The 18215-nt window shown below is 37.1% G+C and overlaps 1 protein-coding gene across 1 annotated transcript in view; it reads left to right on the top strand.

Moving 5' to 3' along the window:
• GRID1 (glutamate ionotropic receptor delta type subunit 1) overlaps positions 1–18215 on the top strand; it is a 541694-nt gene that overhangs the window by 290714 nt on the left and 232765 nt on the right. The window contains exon 4 of the mRNA XM_040607383.1: positions 12051–12256. Within this exon, the coding sequence (XP_040463317.1) occupies positions 12051–12256 (206 nt within the window). The remainder of the gene's footprint in view (positions 1–12050; positions 12257–18215) is intronic.

The following is an 18215-nucleotide window of genomic DNA, read 5'->3' as shown; positions in this document are numbered from 1 at the left end:
CAAGAAGTATCTCACACACACACAGCCTGCCCCTCCGCAAAGTTATGAATGATATTCACGAAATGTATTTCAGACACAAATATGCTTAAACATAATATGTAATATCAAAGCAGTATGGTTATCACAATGATTACGCTCAAACCTTAAGACAACTAAAAGAGGCATTAGCTATACTCTGTGCATGAAAGCTAGTAGAATGAGAAACATTAGTCTTTTTCTGGTCATTTTATGATTAATTACAGTAGGTGGAAGTTATCTTAAAAGTATAAAGAGGCAAAGCTTGATGCGTTGTTTCCCAGGAATAAAAATCTAGAAACGATTCTACCTAGAGTGAGGGGTACAATAAAAGATAAAGATAAAAATAAGAACTCTATGTTAATCGGAAAACCTGCAGCTTGTTCATCTAGAGTTCAAATAGACTTTCCATGCCTTTATACTCAAACACATATGGTTAAATTGTTCTCATGAACTCAGCAGATTTAGTTTTTTCTCAGAGATTGGAATGTGTAACAGTAATGTGAATTTACTAGTTATATTTGTAATCTTTCATTTTTTTCCTTTCACTGCATTGTAGTAATGTAATCTTTTCTTAAGGAGAGGGTTCTGTTTTCTACTCTCCAGCTATTCCGCAAGAATAGAAGAATGAGAAGTCAGTAATGTTAAAATCTTGTCTTTGCCTGATTGATGGATTTTTAAAAGCCTGGCAGTAACATATTATCCTATCCTTTCTGGCACAACGTCTTGTCCTCTTCCAAGCCATTGCTTTATTTAAAGTAACTGAAATTAGCACGATGTCTGCTTCTGTGAAATATATTAAGGTGTGCCGATTTGCCAGCACCCACCAAACATACCAGTACCTGTATGGTGCTGCTCAACTGGAGGTGTTCTTTCTATCCTTTTCTAATTGATAATTTTTTTCCTAGTGACATCCAGATTTGCCTAAGTCCTTTCCAGTAAATTAGAAGACATTAGTTAAAGAATTAAGGTAATTAAGGGGAGGGGGGGAAAAAAAGCCCTCTTCATTCAAATGTTAACCTTAGGGTATATTGGACTTCCTAACTGGCCTTCATGTTAATGGCTGTAATCAGCAGCTGAAAGCTTGTCAGATTTGGGGGGGGGGTGGGGGGGTGGGGGGTGGGGGTTTGCACTGAAGCGTTGTCTCAGAGTCCCACAGTCAAATCTCAGTTTAAATTTACTGAAGCATATAGCTCTCTTGTTTCACTTACTCATAAATGTATGTAAAGGAGATGCTGTGGTAACACCCATTGTTATAAATATGCAAATACACCACCCACCACCCCCCCAGGCATCACTGAAGTAAACTGAGAGCCCTGAATACTTAACGGCCCTTTGTCCAAGCACTTGGGTATCTCTGAGTGTAGATTTCAAAATAGCTCTACAGTTAGCTCAGCCGGAATTTTCTTGGAGATTTACTCTGCTGACAGACTGGGGATCGTTTTGACTAGTAAACAAAAGACTCTCTTGCTGTATTTGACTGTTTTTTTATTCAAATAAAGCACTTTAATTAAAGTTTGTGTGGGACACACAAATGGAGTCAGAAAGTCTATGTAGTATTATACTCTCATTTTCCCATTATCCTTTTCTATAGCTGAGTTTTTAATGAGACACTGTGTTCCTAAGCCTGTAAATATTTCTTTTTTGCTGATCCTCTATAGAAGTATAGCAAAGAGAAGAAAAGCTATTGTTGCAGATGGTTGTTAATTTTCAAGTGGACTGCTTCAGTGAAACCTGGATAATTGCTCTTGTGTCTGGGAATATATGAAACACATTGTAGACATCGTTGTCAAGAGCAAGTTCACTGTGGCTTCCCAAAGGCCGTGTACTCAGTCATGGGCATAAGCTGTTACTATAGCGGGGTTGTAGTTTGGAGAGGAGTGTTGCACAGGAGGAATGGTAAAAAAGTGGAAAGAATTTTGCTTGGTTTTGATTGCTGTTTTAAGAAGGAAGGGTTTCACATCCGACAAGGTGGAAGTGCATTCCATGCATTTGAAGTGTTTACCTGGATTATTTTCATAGGAATAAATCATAGTGTGTAGTAGCTATGTGAACACTTACTCATGTGTTGAGAGATTTCATACGTGGGAGGAGACTTGGCATTGAGTTTCCTCACAAAAAGCTGAATGCACACTTGAATGTTTGTAGGACTAAGGCTTAAAACTCTCATTTCCCAGTCTGTTAAAACGTGTTACTTTTGTTTACCATATGAGTGGAGAATCTTTTGGCACTAATCTTGGTACAGTGTACCACCTCAGTGTTACCAGTTGTCTTTTCAGTAATCATTACTTGTTATGTTCCAAGAGCATGCAGCTAACAGAGGGATGCCTGAGGAAGTTTTAGCTGATGACAAAATATAAGCGGATCCATGTTTCTATTCTCTAGCATGTTGGTTTTGGTTTTTGTTTCTTTGTTGGCTTTTTTTTTCCTCTAGGAACAGAGTTGTGATAAGAGAATGGAGTATTTGTATTTGCCATCCTATTAAAAGTAATTGTCATAATGCAAGTGAATAATTGGCAATTGATTTTTTTTGTTTGTTATTGGCATATTCCTCCAAGAAGTCCTAATTGACCATTATTATATGTGATATGAACTTAGTTTTTGTTTTCAACTCACTTCTGCTCCCACCAACAGTTTTGTTATCTCACTAGGGATCCTTCTTATCTTCCGTTAACAGAGGACATGGGAGAACAGAGGGGAGTCTATAATTCATTTTTGTATCCTTTTGTATTTTTGTGCAGAGTTTTATGGAGGTTGTGTTGCAAAAAATGGGCTTTAAAAAGAAGTAGGAAATTAAAGTGTATGTAATCTTCTTAACTTTCTGAATTCAGTGTCTGCATGAAAATACACTTTGTGAGTCAAACAGCTAGCTGAGGAAATTAAACTTCCAGTACCCCCACCCTCATTACAGCCTGATGGACATCATTTAAGTAAAATAAAGATTGGTCAGAGAGTCCTTGTTCCTGGATTCTGAGCTAAAAATATGCAAATTGTTTTCCTTAGCTTGCCAGCAGGTGCCCAAATATTGGCTAAGTAGTTCAGGGTGGGCTTGCCAGGGCAGGTGAGCTCTGTGCAGCTCATTGCCATGCTCAGGCTCCTTGTGAGCTGGTGTATGAGTGGTGCATGTGGTGTGGTGACACAGGGGTCTTACCAATGGTTGCAGCCTGGTGCTGACTCAGAGAGCTGTGCTAATGGTGATAAGGCTTGAGACAAGGTATGGATTCAGTGCCCCTGTCCCACCTTGCTACTGAATGCTCTGAAAAGCAAGCAATGGAGTAAAAAACTGTGGCATCTCCTAATGTGACATCTAAATTTCTCAGTGTAAATACTGGCGATAGTATGAAATTAACATCAGTAAGGACTTGGTTGTTCAAAATCGGAGACTGGTTGAGAAATAGTAACCTTGGAGAGATTTCCTGTTCTCTCAGTGAAGACTCCATCCCTAGATAGTGCCAACAACATGAGAGCTGGCAGCTCTTACAGCCTTTCTGCTACTCGTGTGCCCAGGGCACCTGACTTTTACTTGGACCTACAGAAATGCTCCAATTAGAGAAAGTTTCTTCAACAGAGTTGAATTATGATTTGCTGATGTGTAGTTAAGTAGTTATAACAGCAACTAGCTCCTGTAATGTGTATTTATAGTGTATAGTTTATTATACTGTACAGGTGTTTATAAAGTACATTGAAATCCTTAGCTGAAAGGTGTTGTATAAATGCAAGCAGTAATTATTGTTACACATATAAAAGAATAAGGTCTTCCTGCCAGTAACCTTTCCTCAAGGGGGAATTTAATTTCTTTATCTGCAGTAATTTTATGGCAGTCTCTCTTGAGATTGGAATGTGAAGTATTTAAGGTTGATTTAAACAAGAGAGAGACTCAGTCTGCAATCCATTAACACCAAAAGGATGTGCTTTGCCTTCTCTTTGCTGGATGCTTAGCTCTGAACGCATGCAGAATGAATGTGTCTTGAATTCTCAGGTGACTTCTGGTTTTCTCTGAATGGGAAGAGATACCTTTTGCCTCTCCAAGGCATTCTCTTTGCATATTTGGTTTATTTAAGGATGTGCTTATTTGCATTTGCTTATCCCTAGTTATAGGGTTACCAGTCTTGTTTAAGAAAGATGTTCTTTGTGTGTCAAAGTACAATAACCAGACTTGTAATACAGTAACAGCTTCCCAACAGTAACAACTGTGTTTGTGTTAAAGCAGACAGGTTTACAGTTCCAGCATCCTGAATGGGCACCGTGACTTCAGGTGTTCATGTAAAATAACATAGCTTCAAGAAGGTGCATCTCATCCCTCTAAATAAAGACAGCTTAATTTTCCTAATGTACTGGTGGATGTATGTTCAGAATTGCTTTTACTCAGCCATAACAAATATTAAGCTCGGTAATTTAATGCCATAATTAAAAATAATTTAGGTGGAAGAAATATTTTGTTTAAGCCTAAGATATATGTCAGTAAAAGTATAATTTCTGTCAATACATCTATTTTTGTCTCATAAGAAGATACAGCAATAACACGGCACAGTGTCTTTAAAAGTATTTTAACATGTTAACAGCAGTAGTGAGATGAGAAGCTATTAAAGGTCATTTGAGTGGTTTACCATTGGGCAAACAGTTGGCAATTATTGCACTTGGAAGAATTAAAGGGATGATTTGAATAGAAATGCTAGTTCTTCAGTGAATTCCCTTTTTACATCAATTGTAGCATATGTCCACATTTTTTCCAACAGAAACAAATTTCCTGAGATAGTTTCCCTTGTGCTTTTGCATGCTAAGTGTTAACATCCAGCAGGAGAGACCTGTAGCTTATCCTTTCATGCTAAATGTGAAAGGGCTGTTGTAGCCTTTAAAAGGCTTTTGTGCTTCTGGGCCGCCTGGGAAGCTCCAGGCACCTTCAGCTGGATCAGCTGTTTCAGGTATGAAGCATCACTTGTGCAGAGTAACTTAAATATTTTTACTAGTGATGTGTGACTTCTTTGGTAAGTCAAATACTGAAAACATCTGTTTGTGCATGCAACATATCTGGCTTTATGGTGCGGTATGTCCTTTCCCTAACTGTTACAGGAGTAAATATCACCGATATTCTATGATTCGTCTCTGTTCAAAGTCCTTTTAATATTTAAAAGCCTGATAACAAAGTTGATGCAGGCAGTATAACTGCCCAATAAAAAAAAATTCTGCAGCCATTTTACAGGCTTCAGCCTTTGATATCATAAGGGGTTCTGAGTAGACCTTTGAATTTGATTAATCCTGATGTTTGTATCAAAACACTTGCGGTAAGATTTTCAGTTTCTATGGAGAGGTGGTCAAATGTCAGCCTGTGATCTAGATTTAAATGGCAAATCAATGTTCACTGTATTTTCCGAAGATTACATTTCTGATAGGCTGTTTTATTCTTTAAAAAAATCTTTGATTTCTAGCTTTTTCTTGTCTCTTTGAGAAGGGGCTATGTCACTTCTAGGTCTGAACGGCATTGGGTAGTGCCTGGTTGTTCAGGCAGTGCAGGTGCTGGCACTCTGCTTTGTGTTTGATTGGTGTTAATAGAACTATACAGGAGAGAAAGGTGTAAACATGGGAAAGGAGAGAGTAGGGCGGGATCCTGAAAACTCCCAGGTTAATGTGCTGAAGGTGGTCTTGATGCTTGTCACTTACATGGGCTTAAAGGGAAACTGCTGTTCTATGGAGGAAAAAGGCATTTGGGTTGCTGTGCAGAAATACACCTGGGTAGTGCGTAGAAACCACATCTGCCTGGGGAATTCCCTGTGCTGCAAACTGTGAGCTGTTGGGACAATGTTAAAGGGAAGTGTCACTCCAGGATTGCTCATTTTACACTGTCAGACACAGGTTACGGAGCTCAGCAGAGCTTCTCATCTGGTACAGCTGTTTTTATGTAAGCTGAATAATAATAATAATAAATTAATTCATGGATTTATTTTACTTGCTATTATATATGTACTTGCTAGAAAAACTATCGCCTAGTTACTGAAAATGTGATATAATTGCATATGTGTTATTGTAAGCTCTGGTGTATCTGAAAGCATGCAGGACAGCAAAACATTTTTTTAGCAAAATGTTTTTGAAGAGAAACTTTATTAGGAATGAGCTGACTAAATCACAGACATTGTTTGGAAATTGTGAGTTCTAATGTTTGTAGAAAAGTTATCTGGCTGATAGCAATTATCTTGGCACTGCTTGTGGGAACATGGCAGGCAGAGACAAATTAGGAGATGTGGTAGGTGGGAAGCAATTGTAAGAATGGAGGAAATAACAATATATAAAAGTAGAAAATATACCTTACTAATATAATTTTACACTTGCACTGGGATCCAATAAGCATTTGCATTCTAATATTGATGTAGTCATATCTATTGTAACAGACTTTGTTATAATACTCTCTAAGCAGTTGTCTAATCACATTATTGGAACAGTTAAAATCATATTGTGAGTGGTTTAGGTTGAAAATTTCAGTGCTTGTTCAAAGCCTAATTCTTCCAGATGATTTGGACAAAATAATTCCCTTTTGGAAGCATAATAAGTAATCTTCCCTCTATTGTTTGAAGGAAGACTGTTCTGTTATTTATTAACTTAAGAAAAAGCGCTACTTCTGAAGTACGTCCACTTTCGGTTTTCTAAAATACTGGAGTATATATTCAAATCCTTCAAGTAGGTTATTATCTGTAGCAAGGACCCCAGGCTGCTATTCAAAATCATTCATTCAGAAAGCTTACAATGCAGCAGGAGTCTCAGCATCAGGATGAGCATCTGTGTTTCTTACACCAGTCTTATTATCCCTTATTTCTTATGTAAACAATTTGCAGTTGCAAAAATGAGATATAACAGCCCTTGCAAAATAAAATGAATGAAACCCATGAAACTGAAGTGGTTTGGAGAAACATATTTCAGAGTGATTATAGGTTATCTTCCAAATCATTGAATCCTAGAATGTGCATTTTCTTCTGTCTTAAGAAATGAAATAAGAAGTGTGAAGTATTCTGTCCAATTTGCAGTCAAGAGAGACAAACCTACAATAAAGCAGAGTACCTTTGTATTAAAGGTAAAAAATAGTCATTTTTGTCTTCTGTTGGGGCTTAAGTATGAGGAAAAATGCCTTGAATAGTGTTTCTAGAATGTTGGAAAAGGTATATATATTTTTTTACAAGTGTATAAATACTAAAACAATGAAACTATCCAAATCTCCTTGACACTCTTCCCTCCCTACTCTAAATATATCACCAAAATAATGCTCAAAGAAAACTAACCCTGAAAAAAAACCAAGTGTGAAGTATAGAGCCTACAAGCAGCAAATAAGAAAACCCAAAAGCTCAGCGTTGCCTGCCCGATCTCATTGTTTTTCACACTTATTTACTTTTCCCTCTTACAAATGTAGAAATAAAAGTATCGGTATAGGTCATTTGAAAATAGAGCTTGGTGACAATACTTCAGTCTTCCCAGAATTTATGTGGTAGTGGATGAGAATTAAAGGGTGTGAAATTATTTCTTGGTGCTTCTTTAGCCTTGCCTTCAGCTCCGGCTTGGTACTGCAGTTTGCTTCCAGCTGTTTTCTACCCAAAGTAAAATGTTTCCTGGCCATGTGCTGCCTCTATTTCTGTCAAGCGGGGTTAGGAACTGGTATTGAAAAGGCAATATGATGTTGTCTTACCTCCTGAAAATTCCTTCCTACAATGAGCCATCTGTAAAGGCCAGCTGTACCTAACCACACAGCTGTTTCACACAAAAATAATAGCTTAAAGCTGCTTGTGTAAAGGCCAGGAATCCAATTCTGTAAATTTATGAAAGATGAATGCCGTGGTAGACCATGGGTTTTGTTTTTTTTTCCAATATAAACAAGATTATAGATAATATAACAAAAATTAATTGCTTTGTCGATGACAGTATACTTTACATATAGGTAGCTAATGCCGCATTTAGTACTGTTTGTGTCTGAGTCACCCAGCACAGTGACCAGCCTCCCCTCCAGCTGGAAATTATACGTTTCATTATTCCTTATAGTACAATAAAGCCTTTTATTTATGGCAAGCATTAGTTTTGTAGTCACAGTGACAGGATTCATATCTTAGCAGTGCATCAAGGCTTTCCTTCCCTCCTTCTAATAGTTATCCCTCAAATTGTCTCGTTCTTCTGTTGTCAGACCTGAACATACGTCATATCTGTCAGTTAGGAAGAATGCTCTTGGCCACAGAGATTCTCTTTCTAGTAAAAGAAGATACACAAATTTCGTAAGAAGTTTGCTTTTCTTACAAAGGTCTACTGACTTAGTTCCAATTCCAGCCTGCTAATTTCACATGATTGTGGTTGACACTAGAGTATGGGAAACATATCCAATTATTTTATGGGTTTACTGTTCAGATCACTGTTATGAGAAATGTCCACCTGAGTGCATTTTGTATGGTGGCATTTTCCTTCTGGAGTGCAGGTGTTGCAGCATCTTCAAGAAACTGATGTTCTCTAAGGAGAAATTTTCAAATATTGCCTCTGAAATTCTGCACATGCACAAATCGGGTGAGCAACTAGATAATGAAGGTAGTGCTATCTGATTTTTATGGTTGAATTGTAGGCTACACCCCAGGCAAAAATAACTAATTGGAAAACTGAAGGCAGACATAGCTATGGGATGTGCAGTTACAGCAAACTGGTCTTCCATTTGTCAGAGGTTCTAGACAGAAGTGTTTGATTCTGTTTGGATTGCTGTAATTTTCCTATAAAGTATGAAATGGCATGGAATTATTTTATTAGTAATAGTTCAGGATAGCTTTCTAATGTTAGAATCAACTTTTTAATAAAAAGTCACTGTTAAGACTACAAGAGGCAGAAAGCACATGTATCTTAACATACAAAAGCATTTATAGAATCCTTTTTTTTACTAAATTCTATGTGAATTTTGTAAGACTCCTTTTAGTGTTGAAGAAAATGAAGGATTAACTGCCCTAAATTTTAAGAAGCGGAAAGAAATTCATAGCTTTCTGTGAATATTTTTGGTTTAGCTGCCATGGAACAAAGCTCAATTTTTCTTTTATGTTGCATGGGTTTGTGATCTACTGAGGAAAACAAAATGGTGGCATCAAACTCATTTTCTTATATGTGAGATAAAAAAGTATTGAGCCTAATCCATTATAATTTATAAATGGATGCTCCTGCATATGCGCATGTGTTTGTGTATTTATGTACTGACACATTTTAAGAAGTGATTGCCCTCTTGGTAGTGGTTGCAAATAATTATTTGTGAAAAAAAAAGATCCCATTATGTAGGCACCTAAAACTGTTAGTCACCTCTGAAAACATGCTCTTTAGTTTCCACTTCCATCTCTGAATTCCCACCAAACTTTCTCCTTCCCAGTGTCATGTAGCAACAGGCATGTCAACTTTCAGGCAGATGCAGTTGTGCAGTTCTTTCTAATTGCCAACACCGAATAAATTCACGTGCACTTTTATCTGTGAAAAGCCGACAGATTGTCCTTTACATTTGAGCTTGGACAAACTCTTTCATCTCAAATTTTCCTTTGTTCTCAAGCTGGAAAAAGTCTGAATGCTCTCCATTTTTTCAAACTGGGAAATAGCCCTTTTTCCTTGCATGAAAACTTTGCAAAGGAATACAAAATGCTCTTCCAAGTCCAAATAATCTTACCATGTGCATCAAGTATTTTTCCCTGGTCTACAACAGTATTTCTAACCTGTAGTTCAGCAGGTCAGCTGAAAACATAGAGCAAAAAAATGTAGAGCAATATCAGCACAGTTAATCTTTTGTGAACAGCTTTCGTTTGTGCAGGGATAACTTTAGATGCTTACACAAAAAGGCAAGTCATTACTAAAGTATAAAAAAAGGAATTTTGTTACTGCTTGTCAAGCACTGCAGGATTTTTGAAGGACTAAACATCATTAAAAGAAATACCTTTGTGTTTCATGTATCACAGATCCATAAAGTGAGCAGAGGTGTAGTAATGAATGCTAGTTTACTGAATTTTAAATTGGCAAAATCCAAACTTAGCTTGACAGTTTTTTAGTAAATACTTTAACCTGTAAACAATTGCTTGTCACTGTCATTATTTCAGTGCACCTGCAATATTTAGCAGTTATACAAGTACTAAAGTCTTCTGGCATTTTCCAGAAATGCCTACATAAGAATAAGCCCCTTCCTTTCCTCAGTGACTCGGGATTTTAGCCAGTAAGCAAGCCTAGCAGTTATTTGACAGTGTGATAAAGCTGCTAAAGACTTGTCTAAGTCATCAGCAAAACACCAAGCCTCACGAGTGCACCTTCCTGATGGTGGGGTTGGCTCAATAGCGATTATGCCAGCTAAACCTGAGTTAGAAAGGCAACAAAGTGTCTGCTGCGGTGGGCACATCCCTAGCTTAATTTCTGTAACTTTCTGATGTTTTCTGTAATTCAGAAAAAAAAAAAATATTTTCTGTAATTTCTGTGTTTAGAAAGTAACTTTCAGTGCTTTTCTTTGGATCTAATGTTTGCTAGTTACCGTGTTTACCCTAATACATTGCACTTGTACATGGGCTAAATTCTTTAACTGGTGTGTCCTTGTAAGATGTTGCTTGTATCAGGTTTCATACAATGATTTTTTAGCAGGAGAAAAAAGAAGTTCACTTGTATATTTCACAGCCATGCAACACCGAGATTGGTGGCTGTCTAAGAGCCCACTCAGAGGGGCGGTAAGGAATGCTGTGGACTTGAATCAGGCTGGTTCTCAGTCCTCTGACAGTAGTGTCTGTAGTATTGATACTTAGGATTTCATCAGAAGATGTGTCCTTCCAGGATTTTTTAAAAAATAAAAAATATTACAAATCCATCAGTTGTTAAAATCTAGTTTACGTTGTTAGAGTTATAGTAAAGTTTTCTGAAAAGCGTGTTTTATTATGGGAACAATAAATGTATTCTTAGACCACTTGGCTTCACTCATGGGCTGAAATTTGATCATAAAAGTGTGAGAAATGAATGTGAGAAAAGAGGGTTCAATACTTCCTTATTCAAGACAAGTTTTACATGTTTCGCAGAAAACTAAGGGCTCCTAATGACATGGTGCAGCTGTGATCAGGTCACGGTTAATTTTGAGAGCAACCCTGTTCAGTATAAGCTTTGACCTTTTTCTTGCTCTAAATTTCACTACCAAATAAAAACTCAGATGTTTATTGTAGAAAAATACTGAGATTCTAGAGTACAGTTTGAACAAGTAGATTTCAGGATAAACATAATATGAAATGTGTGTTCCTCCATGTTAATGTCCTAACAAATGTGGGTAGGCGAATGTGTTTTTTCAATTAGCCTGAAGGTGAGGGACAGAGCTCAAAGGAATTGGTTTTGAAGGGGCTTGTTTGCATTATTTACTTGGTTGAAAACCAATTTTTTTACACCGTAACATATTCTAATAGTCTGGGGCTTTGTATACTGTTCCATAGGATCAGGTTAATGGTAAACCTCTGGTTGGGTTGGTTATTTATAGGAGAGGAAGGGGGCGGGGGGAAGTAGTCAAAAGGGGGGACGTATATATTCTGGGTATTGTAATTTTTTTTCTTGAAAAAGCAAGCATGATCTTATTATGTAAGACAGGTTGTGGTAGAAGGAGAGAAGTTTAGGGGTGAGTGATTTATCCCCGTGCTTGTTCATCTGTTCCTGGATTTCTGCAGTTGAACTGGGATGTTGCTGGGGTGGGACTGCCTTTCTGTTTGGGCAGAGTTAAGCCCTGTGGTCTTGATCTCCTGGGAAGGTGTGCACAGCCACCAAACCGCGTGCACTGGCATATCCCGAGAGTCATTCAGAGGCCTCTGGGGAAAGGTAATTGATGGAGTTTTCCTGTTGGCGTTGGCTATGAAGGGGAGCTGTGGAAGATGGCTGTGTGGAATACTCTCCTTCTGACAGCACTGCAGGAAAAAAAGTTTAAAAAGCCTTTTTCCACCTAATTAGTGATGCTTGCCTAACTGGCGAAGGTTGATGCAGTGGTTCTTTTTTTTTTTTTTTTTTTTTTTTTTTTTTTTTTTTTTTTTTTCCCTCTTCCTGTCTTACAGATATACGCGGACTGCAGGGATTTCTCGATCAGGCCTCAAGACTGGGACTTGACGTATCATTACAAAAAGTGGACAGGAACATCAGCAGAGTCTTTGCCAACCTTTTCACTACCATGAAAACAGAAGAACTGAACCGCTATCGGGACACGTTGCGAAGGGCTATCTTACTCCTAAGCCCACGGGGAGCCCAGACTTTTATTAATGAGGTCAGTGCACAGTAGTTTTTTATTATCAATATTTCAGGAACATGTAGGATGACTTTTGTGATACTTTGCTGTGTTTTCTGAAGTGGTAGAATTTGACAGAGCTGGTGGTTCAATGTCAAATAAGATTGTCAGACTCTAGTGCCAGAGAATTGAAGCCTTAGGTACTTCATGTAACGTGTATGTGGTGGTTAATGCAAACGGGGCAGATGGGCACTTTCAGTATAATATGGAGCTCTGTGGGGCAATTCTTCTTTTCTTGTTGTCTTCCATACTGATGCTTTTGACCTGGATTTCAACCACTGTCAATAAGTGACCAGAAAATCTAGTATAGTCTATCAGGAGTGAAACATAATGTGCCTGTGTCTTTATTGCGGAAATCTCTAAATTTATTTTAAAAGGGCATGTTATTGATGTTTGAAAGCTGAATCACAGAGGTTTTCATCCAGTATGAAGTGGGAATTTTATGTTTGTCTTTTTTTGTTAATGGTTTCTTGAAATCAACGAGGCTAATTAGGACAGGGACATAGATGTTGGGCAAACTTGTAATTAATGTTGCACTGTGCAACTGTGTTGCAAATTTTTGGCATTAATTAGTTTTATCCAGCTTTTTTTAATATTGAATTATTTTACAGTGCTTTCTGTGTCAGAGTTGAGAATGAGAGTTGGATCCTTAGTATAAGTTTACGTGTAGTCATTAGGTAACAATTTGGCAATGAAGTGTGGGTATTTTTAACTTTTTCTTTTCAAGTAACCAGGGATAAGACTGAATCAAGAAATTAAATTGTAGATGCGACCTGTTTCCATTTATCAGCTTTGCTGCATCAAAGCCTGTTAAGGGGGTGGGGAGAAGAAATAAAAAGACAAATTAGCTTATTAAGTAGACAAATTAGCTTATTAAGTTGGGGTTTTTATATCAGCATAAGTAAATTTTCCCAACTTATGTTCATTGGTGATTTTTAAAATAATAGGGTAAATTTTGTCATAAGTAAATGAAGCAGATAGGTAGCTTGGGAAAGACTAAGCACAGGGACAAGTTCTACTTGTGTTTGTGCATACACAGAGATTTTCAGCAGAGGAATGAGGGAGTACTTGCCATCAAAGCATAGTAAGTTATATGCAACTCAGTCAGTGGTTTTATTTGCTTCATAACAGGCCTCTAGCAAAAATAAGACATTGCTTAGTTTTCCGCTGAGTTGTAAGAAAGTATCCAAACCAGGTATTAAAAGAAGAAATCAACATATATGTTTTATTCAGACCTAAGCTGGGTAGAATGTCTGTCCATCCTTAATGCACGAGACTCCAGAAATATTTGTAAAAGTTACATGCATGCACTGTCAGGACCCTGCAGGTCTCTCGAGTGTAGGGGCTAATGTATTAAACTGTTTTACTACTCACTTCGCCTTAAAGCAGTGTGTATTACAGGCATTAAGGCTAATGATCCTGATATATTTCCGGATCCCTGCAGGAGTTTAACTGTGGGCAGAAATGGAAAGTAATTTATTTGGCAATCTTCCTATATTGAATCTTGATTGATTCAGAAAAGCTTTATAAAAGAAAATTTAAACCTTAGAAAAGAACTCTCAAAAGGCTTGAGATGAGAGGTGCTCGGTGTAGGGAAGAATCCTTTGCTAGAGGAGGCTGGGCTTACGTTTTGTGGAGAGTTAAGTTAACGATGATTCCTCAGTATCTCAGTCAATAAAGGCAACTAATTCCCTACAGCACAATTTCAGACAGTCTAGAATAACAACTTTCAGCTTAAATGAAATATGTATTCTTACATAATTTACAGAAATACATCATTCACGATGTGCAGCAGTAAGTGCTTTTGGTCACCTTGGAAGTTATATGAGGTTTTGAAACAATTTCCCTTATTAATTTTTTTGGGGAAAAAAATCTAGGTGTCTGCAAAAATGTAGAGTAGGAAAGTGAGAAGAAAATTCAAATGCTTTAATTTTAAATTTTGGCTATATTTTCATCTTTTCTATTTTAACTCAAGTTACAAATAACTTAAGAACAAAGAGAAGAAATTGGATGTAAAGCTTTGTTTTCATAAATTTCTGGAAATTTAGAAGTCCATGTTAAAAAGAGGTTTCTTAAGATTTTCAGTTTTGCTGAGTGGAGTTGGTATTTTGTAGCAGGGGGAAAGTGTCTGAAAAACTTCAGCTAGAACTTATTAAATTCTATTGGCTAATAACATCTTTTCACAAAAAACAGGCATTGCGCACAAACCCTCCTGTGGAATGCAGAACAAAAAAAAGAGACTATCTTGGAGAGCATCTGGTTTATGAACGCTGATATGAATGTTTTTTACACATTTTTCTTAGCACAAGTCATAGATATGAGCCATTGGAAGCTGGTAGAAGAGTTATTTTGCCTGTTTAGATATTGCAAATGATACATTTTTCCTGTTAAAAATATGGATTCAGATTTCAGCCTCACTTACCTCTTGGGTGGGACAGAGAGTTCTCATTTGATTTTGGATGCACAGAGTTAGGAGGCTTTGACATCTTATACATGAAAAATTTTCTAAATCGTAGAAGAATGTAATCTTAGGATTATTTCTTTAGTTTTTGTTCAGGCATCATTTTCACTTTACTGGCTTAACATCCTCAATGCCTGGTTCTGTCTTACTGCAGCAGAAATTACTGACATTTCATAAGTTTTCAGGGTCTATTATTCTGCTATAAAACTGCTTTGACTGTAAGAATAGAGAAAGGGAGAGAGGAAAAAAAACCTTTTTCAATGGTGTGGGTATAAACATGGAGTCAACCGTTATTCAGGAAGCAGAAGGTAAATGCATTTATAAAACGTTAACTATGCTAGGTTTTGCATTAAAAGGTCACTTTGGGATTAAAGCAAACTTAATCTAAAGAGTGTCCTTCCTTAATCATTTTGAGAAAAATGTTCACTCCTTCACCTGCAAACTGCCCTGATATATTTGGCCTGGTGCCATTGTTCAGTTCGTATGCAAACCCAGTCTCAATTGTAACAGGTATGGCATGTAACAGCAAAAATTATTTTCTTTTTGGAAGACTATGTTATCTCCTTGCAAGACAATATATAGAAAGAAAAGAACTAAAACTAGTAATTTGGGAATGGGGAGGAGTTTTACTAAACATAAATATAAAATATAAAAGATATTATTCATGTTAGTCTCTTTGGCTCGGACATAGCATCTGAAACTCAAAAGGCTTTCTCTTTGTGACAGACAGATTTCACCTGCCTTTTCCACTTACCAATGAATATGCTTTTTTTGGTTGCAAGTAGAGGTATATTTGTATGGATTACTTCTATCACGAAGGGCTCTATACTACATAGTGACATGAATACATGGAAAATGGCTCAGAGAGGTGACAAAAATGATAAAAGAATAGTAGAGCATGACCTATGAAGACAGGTCTGGGGAATGTTCTATATACAGCCTGCCTAAGGAAATAAAACTGACAAATACTTGAGAAGAAACATAAGAGGAGGAGGAGGAGGAATTATTTAAGGTGATCATGGGTGGTCTAACAGGAAGCAATGACCTGAAGCTAAACAGGGAATGCTTTACAACAGGGAGGTCAGTCAGACAGTGTGAGTGCTCGGCAAGAGGGGTCAGCGAGGCGTCGTTCTTCAGGGTGTTCAAGACTTCACTAGATAAAACACTCGGGTACTTTAAACTAGTAGTCCTTCCTGAACTAGTTTGAAGGACGTTCTAGATAACCCAGGGGTCCTTCTGAAGATGTATCAGGAAGCATTTGTTGTGTGAATAAATTCAGACTTTGTACATTTTGTATACAACGTGTTTGAAGGGGAGGAAGTCAGTGTTTCTCAAGTTTCCTGTAGTAGTGTGCAATAACTGTCAGCTGTGGAGGGATTGTGTTTTTTCTTCTTCACAGAACACATACGGTTTGTTTGGGATACGTATTTTAATGAGCTGCTGCTTTAAAGTGGAGGCAGTATCAGTTGCTCTATAGACTTCAGTCATTCTACTTAGTACTGTTACCTTTGAAAACCAGTATAATGGAGGCTGTAGCGCAGTTGCATGTGGTTATTGATTTGCAAAGAGAAGGAATTCTTGGTTTTACAAAACCTGTAGCAGTGTTACTTGATTTTTGGCAGCTTCGCTGAAGTGAAAAATGTTTCCATTTAGGTGCATCTTTGAAAATGATACCATTACTTGTGAGTCTGTCTTGCGTGTAAGCTTACTGCAATAGGGTTGCTGGTATGTATGCATATCCCTGCAGCATACCAGCTGAAAGCAGAACCCTTTGCATGCCTAACACAGCAAACAAGTTTTAAAAAAACCCATTTAATAATAAAAGAGAGCAGATTAATTGCATTAAAAATTAATGCTAAAACCTTGTCTTATTGCAGCAGGCTTATCTGAATCTCTGCAATTCCTATTTGAGCTGAAGCTATAAACTTCCAGAATAATTCTGAGTTTATTAAACAGTTGTAAATTATGTTTGCCCTGTTTATGTAGTCACTTCTGTGTCCTCACTGGAAAACAGACTGCGCTCTGTTTCTCTTTTACCATAGTTCATATCAAATGTTCTGACTGGTTCTTGAACAACAACAAAAAAACCCACAAAAACCCAAAGCCAAACCAAAACCAAACAGGTATTCTGCTTTTGGTTTATGCTTTTGGGATCATTTCATGCTGATTTCTGGCCTTCCTTCATGCCTGGTTCTTGAGGATGCTGAGTACCTTACTCCCAGAGCGCTCCCAGTTGGCACTTGTGACCAATGCTCCAGACTTCTCTTTCCCTTGTGCAGCTGATGACATGCTATTACTTGACTGGAGCTGCAGGAATTATTTATGGCATCTTGAACAGTCTGCACCCACAAGCAATTGTATGAAATGGTTTTTCAGAGGAAGCAGAGACCTTTACTTTTCAGAATTTAACAGGAAAAAAGTTTAATACTAATTTTCTGGCACTTGGCATTTCATATTGGTGTACATATCATTATGTTGCCAGTGTTTGGCCTATCAGTCCCTATCTCTGTTCCATATAGAGTATATAAAGATCTTGAAATATTGGTGAACAATTTGGGGAAAAAAATATTGTGCCTTTTCTTTTTTTAGAAGGCAATTTCTTTGGTTAAAGAACTGGTAGTGATTTGTGAGTGCTGGTAACAGAACTGTAGAAATAATACATTCTTCTTTCAGTATTTCAAGTTTAATTATACCCACCTTATTTTTTCTAAATTTACCTCGGATTTTCTATTTCTTCGTCCAAGCTAAAGTCTGGTATTGTTGATATTTGCAATACAGTAAGAGATTTTGTGTTTAATAAGAACAATAACTATGATTTAAATCCAAGCAAACCTCGTTAAACTCTTAAAACAAAGCCTCCCATTTTAGCATAAATTAGCTTAGAAGCAGGTTTCCTTCCACTGGGCAAACCCCAAAACCACAAACCCAGCTGTATTTTATTTCACTGTGATTGTTCCGAGCTATGGGATTACTGTGAGAATATGTTTGGAACAATCACGTACATATGTCGTTACAGTTTTGTAGCCAATGTGAAAAGGGGGAAAAAATCATAATTTGGTGAATACATGACTTTATTAATTAAATATGAATGTCATTATACGTTTCATGTAATGTAATTATACATTTCATGTCAATGACATTCCTTTTACTACTGCAAGTATGTTTAAGTGACAATAATCTTAATATTTTTTTAACTCCACTAATAATATGGCATCAGATTGTGAACCTGAATGTTGAAATTATGAGAAACATGAAGATTGAATCCAATGTTATTCATCTCTAACAATAACTGATAGCAGTTTTGTGAGGCTTTGTGGGTCGATTGAGAAAAAAATTATGGAGACTGAATACATTGGCAAGAGTTACACAAAGTCCTTATGAGTCTAGAAACTGCTTTACTAGCAGTATTACTAAGTCCCCAAGTGTCAGTAATAATATGTCTGATCTGAAGGAACTAGATTTTTCAGCTCATATTTG

This window comes from Falco naumanni, chromosome 9, assembly GCF_017639655.2.
Source record: "Falco naumanni isolate bFalNau1 chromosome 9, bFalNau1.pat, whole genome shotgun sequence".
In the NCBI taxonomy this organism is placed as follows: domain Eukaryota; kingdom Metazoa; phylum Chordata; class Aves; order Falconiformes; family Falconidae; genus Falco; species Falco naumanni.
The sequence above is the reverse complement of the archived record's forward strand: the minus strand, read 5'-3'. Positions and strand labels throughout refer to the sequence as shown.